The sequence below is a fragment of the Hippopotamus amphibius genome, chromosome 2 (genome assembly GCF_030028045.1).
Source record: "Hippopotamus amphibius kiboko isolate mHipAmp2 chromosome 2, mHipAmp2.hap2, whole genome shotgun sequence".
Classification (NCBI taxonomy): domain Eukaryota; kingdom Metazoa; phylum Chordata; class Mammalia; order Artiodactyla; family Hippopotamidae; genus Hippopotamus; species Hippopotamus amphibius.
Genome location: NC_080187.1, coordinates 137,582,822 through 137,592,162, shown reverse-complemented (window position 1 = coordinate 137,592,162; position 9,341 = coordinate 137,582,822). Strand labels below are relative to the sequence as shown.

General features: G+C 44.2%; 1 protein-coding gene across 1 annotated transcript; it reads right to left on the bottom strand.

Moving 5' to 3' along the window:
• Positions 1-5,121: 5,121 nt before the first annotated feature.
• On the bottom strand, positions 5,122-5,499 carry LOC130846092 (60S ribosomal protein L31-like). The gene has a single exon (XM_057724106.1). The coding sequence runs from the start codon at positions 5,497-5,499 to the stop codon at positions 5,122-5,124; it is 378 nt and encodes a 125-aa protein (XP_057580089.1).
• Between the last annotated feature and the right edge of the window lie 3,842 nt (positions 5,500-9,341).

Sequence of the window (9,341 nt, the reverse complement as noted above, 5' to 3'; positions counted from 1 at the left end):
TGCTCCGCAGTAAGAGAAGCCACCACAACTAGAGAAAGCCCATGCACAGCAATGAAGACCAAAATCAGCCAATAAATTAATTAATTAATTAAAAAAAGAATTAGATTATCATCATTTGAAAACCCCTAGTGAACTCACTGATTATCAACAAAAAGGAAACAACCATATATATATATATATATATACACATATACATATATATGTAATTGAATCACTTTGCTGTACACCTGAAACTAACACAACATTGTAAATCAGCTATATTTCAATAAATTTTTTTAAAAAGGAAAAAAAAATAAAAACACAGATACTAGGTGCTTCTTGATAGAAGTCCGTAACTTCACCTACGAAGTACTTCTTGCAAAAAAATTTAACCTGAATCCGATCAAGTTTATAGATCTCATGACCAAGTCACAGGAAATATACAGGGCAGAGGAACATATTAAACAACACCACGGGGACACAGCAGAATCCAGACTGTGGAAAACTCCATGATCTAATCTTCAACAAATAAGTTTTCAGGAATGGAGGGCAGACCCATAATTTAAAAGAGACAAGAGAGGTCAATCAACCACAATGTGTAAATCTTATTGAATCTTGATTCAAACAACTAAAACTAGTATGAGAAAATAGGGAAAATTTGAACACTGAGTGTTGATGATATAAATGATTATGTCTAATTTTTAGGTATGATAATATGATATAATGATTACATATTACAATGATTATATTTTAGAGGTTCATAGAAAAATATCTGTTGATGAAATAATATGAGGCTGGGACTTACTTCAGCGTAATCTGTGAAGAGTAGGAATGGATGGGGGTGTAAATGAGATAAAATTGGCCTCAAGTTTACATTTGACTTTGAGTGATGGGTACATTGGAATTCACAATACTATTCTACTTTTGAAAAGGCTTGAAATTTTGACGTAGTAAAAAGTTTTTTAATAGCAGTAAGTGGGACTTTCCTGGTAGTCCAGTGGTTAAGACATTGCACTTTCAATCCAAGGGGCACGGGTTCGATCCCTGGTCAGGGAACTAAGATCCCACATGCAGTGCAGCCAAAAAAAAGCAAACACTTTTTTAATTTAAGAAAAAATAGTAGTAAATGAAAAAAAGAATGAAACAAGATATCTACACATCCTTTATGTATGTTTCAAATACAAACATACACACACAAATACAAATAAAATGATATACATCAAATATGTTAGACTGGTTGCCATTAGGAAAATTGGGAAATGGACATAGAGAATAAGATAAAAACATAAAGAAAAGTGAACAAGAAAGGGACACTGCACTGACCAGCAATGAGGTGTCATTAACTCAACCCTCTGCCTCTGAGTTCAAAAAAAGTTCTTTCACACAGATGTGAGGATTAAACGAGATATGTGGGTACCATTCTTAGCACAACATAGATCGTTAATAAATGTTCATTTCCCTCTGTTCGCTCCGCCTCCCACCATCTCCCTGCCCTGCTAAGAAATGGACGTGATCTGTTAAGTTGATTCACTTTAAGGTACTAGGAACTGGTAACAGCTTTATCCTCCCATCTCCTCAGCAGAAGCTTTCCAGAGAGGGCAATACTTACGAAATGAATTTCTAATCAGTGAAATCCCTGCATTGCAGCAGAAATGTTCATTTCCTTAGTGCCAAGCCCTAACACAAGAGGGCCAACACAAGAGGGTGATTTCGGGAGGGCTCAGATCCACCCACAGGCCCACAGCTCTTCAGGGTGGCAGTCTGGGTTTCTTTCCTTCTCCTTTCTTCTACGTCGAACATATTGACACTAAAAAGCCCACCACCTGCCAGCTCATCCCAGGAATCAGAGAATTCCAGGATGCAGCTTGGGCTTAGATGAGCATCAGAGTGAAATATGTATGTGCTGAGCTTTGCCCTTCTACCTAGCTGGAAAGATTTCCATTTCACACCCCACCCAACTACTGCTGGAAGCCAACCTCTACCATTTCCTCCTCTGCCCCTGTGACCATGGCTACCATGTTCCTTCCAAGCAACGTGTGAACTTTTAATTCAAAATCACGTTTCGGGTGACTGGCTCACTGGGAATCACTCAGAAGTCGCCAGTGACTCACCCAGTGTATTGGAGGCCCAGCAATTGCCTTGGAGTCAGTGGCGCCTGACAGCTGCTCGGCAACTGAAGGAGAAAAGAAGCAGAAGTCTACTTGGGTTTGTGATACATAGACACGCCTGCTTCATCTTATAGGAGCTGTTGGAGTGAAAAGCAATCAGTTAGCCGTGTTCCTGGCTACCGCTTGGCCCCAACAGGTCAAAGTTTAGGTCAGCTGTCAGGAGAGGGAAGGATATTTCACCATCTGAATAAAGCCCAGCCCACGTACACGACTTTATCTAGCATTTTCTACGTGTCTACCACCATGCTGGAAAACACTGAGAAAAGCCACTCTAAGGCCTCTGCTTTTGAAATTTTCATAACCTTGTGAGGGATATAGAAAATTATATAGAACAAAGTGAGACAGTACAACTAAATAACCATATAACTAGCTGGCATCCATCTCTGTCTGGAATAACTCGTCCCATCTTAATCGGTAGACCTGAATTCTACACAAAGTTCACTACCTACAGAGAACCCTTCTCTGGCGACTTACCTTGGCACTCCATTTTCTGTTTCACCCCTCTGAGGTAGCAGCCTGGGACCCCCCAGGATGCACACACCGGCCCCCCATCCCTCTGTAGCCCAGCCTGACTCTTAGCTGCTCGCTCATGTGTTAAAGAGGAGAGAAGAGTTAAGGTGGATTCTGATGGCATCTCTGTGTTGGGGTGGGAGCTTGCGGAGTCCCCTCTCCAGCTCCTTGCTTCTTGAACCCAGGGTTATTTTGAGCAGAGGCCCCTGTGCACATTATCAGGAGGGCTGACAGCAACAAGAAACGGACAAAACCATCCAGAATCTCAGGCAAGGAGCTTTGACTTAACACGGCCAGATGCAGACTACATTCCCAGTCATTAATCCCCCTGCCGCCAGCAGGTTAGGCTTGGATTCTGCTGCGTCTGGATGGCTCACCACATTTGTATTGCTGGGAACAATGTTGCAATTGCACAGCTCAGAGGTCTCATATCTGTCACAGACTGTTCCTGGACTCATTCTTCTCTCCTCTCCTTCCAAGCCTTCTGAGCAAGCAAATGAGGGCTTTCCGCCATAAGTGATTGAGTTACGTAACCAAACTGACCAGAAAAGGGTGGAAGCAAACAAAATAAAAGCTAAGATTTGAATGTAGCCAAAGGAATTGTACAGCAGGGAATGGCTTTTTGATCTGAGAAGGCCAAAGGTAGACGTTAAGAAAATTAACTTGGGAATTTTTCATGCATCAGGGATTCTGTGTTACTGAAAGAGCTTAGAATCTCAGATGGGGCATTGTCTTTAGAGACAGTAAATGCGAGAGAATTCAGGACAACCTAGCATAGATGCTTGACACATGCCATGAACCTGGCTGTCTCCATGCTCAGCCATCTTGTCTTTGAACACTGTGATGAAGGACAACCCAAAAACAATAATTTCACTTTAAAAGTCCGTGACTTAGGATAACTACCCCATCAGTTAGAGCACTTGGTGCAAGCAAGCAGAACCACCTCTCTTAAACAAAATGGGAATCTGTTGGAAAGATATAGGATGGCTTGCAGGATGCAATGTAAAGCTGATCCATTGGTCCTGGAAAGGTCAAAATCAGTCCCTCTCTAAGGGTCTGGGGAGCTGAGGCTGACGGACAGCTCGTGGGGGCCCCACTGCTGAGATCAACATGGAACCCAAACACTTTCCCTGTGTTACTCCTACTTAGGATTCAGGGTTCCCAGCGAGAGTCTGACTGCCCAGCCTGGATCATGTGTCCACCCCTCATCCAGGATTAGTTTGGGCACTTTGACTGACAGCCCTAAAAAGCCAGCGCGCGCTGGGGAGAAGGGAAATCCCCCAAGGAAATCTGGGCACCATCACCACAAGAAAGGGAAAGGAAGCCAGGCAGGCAAAGACGTGCCATTCTACCACCTCTTACCAAATCCCATGCAGCGGAGACTAATGCGGTCCCAGCGTGTGTTTTTACGTAATTTCATGTACTGGTATAAAAGATGGTCCTCCCTAAATGGCTGTGTTTCTGAGAGAAAGACACTCAACCTCCTTGAGAAGCAGTTTCCTCAACTACAATTGAGAACGTTGAGCCAAAGAACTTTCAAACCAGAAGGACCTCAGGCAGGAACAAACTACTGGTTAATTACAAAGGACTCTCATTGGCTGAGTGGTGGCCGAGGACACAAGGATGGTAACAAAAGTTGGCTGAAGACCATGCTCTGTCCAGCAATATCATTCTTGTGTGAAGAGAATGGGTCAGAGCAACGCCACGGACCAGATTATGGTAAAAAATTTAGGAGAATGGACAACCCTGGCAATGTGAGGGCTCACCTCCCAAAGAATACAGTAGCAAAGAGGAGAGCAGAGAAAGAGAATTTGGAGGCAGAACATTTTGTAAAATGAAGCTATGCAGGGACTTCCCTGGCAGTCCGGTGGTTAAGACATCAAGCTTCCGATGCAGGGGACGTGGGTTTGATCCCTGGTTGCGGAACTAAGATCCCACATGCCACAAGGTGCAGCCAAATATAAAATAAAAATAAAATAAATAAATAATAATTAAAAAAATGCAGCTATGCAGTGGCCACAGGGGGATCTCCCCCAGACAGATGGTTGGCCAACTGCTGGCAACATCTCGGAGTGTCTGGGGTGTGGGGGTGCCTTACTCACACCCCCCGCAAGTCTCCATCAACCCACTCCCACTACCACCTTTCTTTGACATGGGCAACTGAGGCTTTCTCAGTCATAGCAAGACCTATATGAAAACAGCTTTAAAACAAAACCCTTTCAACCTGACTGCTGCCCCAAAGCCCCCCCACGCCAGATAGGAATTTTGAGTCACCACTGGATGTCCCCCTAGGAAGTTCTGACAAACTTGGACACTTCCTGCTCCACGACTATGCAATTTACATCCCAGAAGCGGATGCTCCAGAAATCCAGACATACACCACTGAAATGTGTCCAGCAGTTATCGTAGACTTTTGTTAGTTTGTTTGTTTTGCCGTTCTGTAACTTTATTGGACAATCAGCAGTTAGTGCTCATCCATGTTAACTGTCTGCAGATTTTTGAAAGTGGTGACAGGTACATAGGTAACCCACGTATAGAGCTTGTTTGGTGAATCTTCATCTTCGTTACGTTTTCTGGACAACCGCACACGTATACGATATGGGACATTCCTTATTCCTTTGGCCCAGACAGCTTTGTTGAGCCTGGTGTCAATGCGCACACCTGGAGTTCCCATCTCCTTCATGGCAAATTTCTGGATTTCTTTGAGTGCCCGAGGGGCACGCTTCTTGAAACCTACTCCGTGGATGCGCTTGTGAGTGTTGATAGTGTATTCTCTGGTCACCACCTCGTTGATGGCGGACCGGCCTTTCTCCTTCTCACCACCCTGCTCTGCGGGAGCCATCCTGCCAGGCCGGGGTTGGAAAGGGGCTATCGTAGAGTTTTGTTAACCAGATCCTCGATTCAATAATCGTAAGTCCCAGTGGCTGCTGACCCTAGAGGGCCACAGGTCCGTAGCCAAGACCAGCAAAGCCTGGCTCCTCAGTACCTCTGGTTTTGCGGCATTTGGCGGGACGGTGTCATGTGCTGCTTTGTCTTTTAGGAATGCTTCCTCCCCCTCAGCAGCTGACCAGTCAGAGGTTGGAGGTGAGGTTGACCCACCAGGTGTAACAATACTTATCTTTTATCTCCCTTTCTTGTGGTTTATCAAGAAAGGAACATTTATTTCAATTTTGTGAGCACTTTGGAGGCAAACGCAGGAAAGCCTATATGGAGATATTTCTCTCCTTGGGCTGATAACTACTCTACCAGTTAGAGTATTTGGTGGACGCAGGCAGAACCACCTCTCTTAAGCAAATGGGAATCTGTTGGAAAGATACGGGATGGCTTGCAGGATGGAATGGAGACAAACACCAGCCGTCACCTGGAGCATCTTCTCAGTGCCCATCACGGTACCTCTAAGGTCTAAGGGGGAATGAGAGGGAGGGAGTGTGGACTGCTAGTGCACCTCTGAACCAGTGCAGCATGTGGGCTGGTGTTCCTGCTCCTCTCTGGAGCTTCCCTTACAAAGCAGCCCTTGATGGGTTTTGTTTCTCTGTTTGTTTTCTTTGTTGATTTTCTGTCTTTTTTAAAAAATAAATTACACTATTTTATTTTTTAAATTAATTTTTATTGCAGTATAGTTGCTTTACAGTGTTGTGTTAGTTTCTGGGAGATTGGGATTGACATATATACACTACCATGTACAAAATAGCTAAGGAGAACCTACTATACAGCACAGGGAACTCTACTCAGTGCTCTGCGGTGACCTAAATGGGAAGGAAATCCAAAAAAGAGGGGATACATGTATACGTGTAACTGATTTACATTTCGTTTTGTTTTGTTTGGGGCTGTGCCACTCAGCTTGTGGGATCCTAATTCCCCAACCAGGGATCGAACCCAGGCCCACAGCAGTGAAAGCGCCAAGTCCTAATCACCGGACCTCCAGGGCATTCCGCAGCTCTTGGCTTTTGTTTGCCATAGCTTTACAGTCAACACTCCCATCCCCACTACTCCCTAACCCTCTCCTCAGTCCAACCATGACCATGGCCTTCCCCTGCTCAGCTCCACCATCACTATCTTGTGGGCTCAGTGTAGCCACAGGAAGGGAAGCCAGCCCAAGGGTCAACAGGGGGAGGAAAATATGCAACTGAGAGTGGATGAGGCTGGTGTCACAGGCTACATGTGCATATGTGAACAGCAACACCACTGCTGCTCTGCAAAGAGACCTAGGCTGGTTTGGGGGTCTGTAGAGTATATACCTATGTATGTTTTATATATTTACAATTACATATTTATTTATGTATTTTAATATATCATTATGTATATTTCAGTGCTATTTATGTGAATCCAAGTTTAATAATTCAGATTGGATGAAGAGAAATCAAGTTTCCTGGGAGATGTGGGGTTTCAATTAGGGGAGTTCAATGCTGGAGGGAGAAAAGTCATCAAGAGGATTGACGAAGGTCAAGGTTACTAGGAAATCATGCCCTTTCTCTGGCCTCCAGGACTCTCTCTCTCTCTCCCTCCCTCCTGCCTGCTCCTGTCTCCACACCCCCAGCCCCTACTTTTTTATAGGTCCCAAGTCACCTTCTATCACCTCTTCTACTGTTGCTCTTTCTTCACATACACAAGCAATCTATCATCATTTCACCATTGTTATTGACTTCATTGTCACTGTTTTTTTAGATTGTCAATTGAAAATTGTTCCTGCAAAACAAAATTTGTAAACCATCCCATTTTCCCGTTGACTTCCACTGCCATTTCAGAGGTATGATCCAACAACAGAGGAAAAAACTTTGGCATATGTAGTAAAAACCACAGAGGGAAACTACCGTACCCTTAAAAGAAGACTCACCCCTTGACTGAGTGTGATTTGTGAGGATGTGATTCTCCCCCTGGACATCCGCAGGAATAGTCAAACAGGCGATCAATTACAAAGAGTGCTCCGGGTTAAAAGTATATTTATTTTTTATTAACCATCTTTCTGAATTGATTGGCTTCCGTTTTATTGGTTTTTCTCAATGACCAATGGCAACTGACTACTTAATCATTCACACTTGTAATCGTTTGTCCAGATATTCAGTGGAAACCTGTGAGCCTGCTGGGCAGCACTAATTAGCAACAGCTCCTCAGCACCCTCCGCTTACTCGTGGTCACTGTGTCCTCACTTGTCCCACAGCCCTCCACCCCTTAACGACCCCCGTGGTCATGAGACAGCCCTCTCAAGACTGACCTTGTCCTCAGCTATAAGGCACATTTACTTTTTGAATTGTATTTGCTTCCACCTCTTTCCTGCCCCAAGTTTCTTCCCGGCACTGGCTCTTCCACCTGTTTGCCCTGAGGTCGATGCATTTATTTGTCGAATGTTCAGAGTAGACTATTAAAATGTCACTCTTGCTTTAACATCAAATGTTAGCATTGTGCTAGCAGCTAGTAGCTTATGATCTTTTTAGTTCTAGCCTTTCTAAGCAAGGATAGCCAGTCTTCCTGGTTTTGTTTTTTGATTGTATTTTTTCAGTCCAATATTGTAGGTACATTGCAGGTCCTATCATCTATGAGGTATCTTCCTGCCTTAGATTATCTGATGTGTGAAAGCAACATGTTCCAACAATCTGCCCCTAAAATCTAACCTCCTTCAAACTCAGGTGAAAGCACCTGATGAGGCTTCATGGCACCCAAAACTCCGTGTCTAAAAGGGTGTAAATCTGCTCCTGCCCAAGCAACAGCCAGAGGCAGGGAAACCAAAATAGTGGCAGACTTACATCTAAAGTTTTACTAAACAATACTTACCTCTGATGTATTTTGATATTATCTATGCTATGCTATTTCATTTGTGAAAACCGGTTTCATTAAACTGATTTCACTATTGGGTTGCATCCCATGGTTTGTATAAATACTGACTCCATCAGTCCTGGCTGAAGAATGAAAGCTAGACAATGTCCCCTGTTGACAGGGTGGGAGCTGAGAGGGAAAACACTGAAGACCTGGGGCTGAAGACCTGGGACTGAATCCCTGCTCTCGTGCTGCCTTGCTGATCAGTGGAGGGCAAATCACTTAATCTCACTGTGACTCACTTCCCATCTTAAATCCAGTTTCTGCCTGCTCTATCCTACTCATGGATCTATTAGAGGAATCTACTGAGATGAAAGATGTGAGGGCATTTGGAAAATATTGAAATGCCATCCAACTTTAAGGGGGTGGTGTCATCCATCAAGAAGAAAGAAGCTGGGACTTCCTAGGTGGTGCAGTGGTTAAGAATCCACCTGCCAATGCAAGGGACGTGGGTTCAATCCCTGCTCCAGGGAGATTCCACATGCCAAGGAGCAACTAAGCCCGTGTGCCACAACTATTGAGCCTGTGTGCTGCAACTACTGAAGCCCAAGCAGCTAGAGCCCGTGCTCTGCAACAAGAGAGGCCACCGCAATGATGAGCCTGTGCACCACAATGAAGAGTAGCCCCTGCTCACTGCAACTAGAGAAAGCCTGTGTGCAGCATCGAAGACCCAATGCAGCCAATTAATTAATTAAAAATATTTTAAAAGACCCCTATTTAAAAAAACAAACAAAAAGGAAAACAACAAACAAGAAAAAAGAAGGAGAAAGAAGCCACAGTATAGTCTCCTGTATCCACATGCTATTCCTCTTCAACTCAGTTCAGCTGCTTATAGATCAGGTAGAGGTAGTCCAGAGACTGAAACCAAGATGA

What these genes read in the sequence shown, in the direction of transcription:
- LOC130846092 (XM_057724106.1), bottom strand. Translation starts at nt 5,499, where the DNA reads ATGGCTCCCGCAGAGCAGGGTGGTGAGAAGGAGAAAGGCCGGTCCGCC.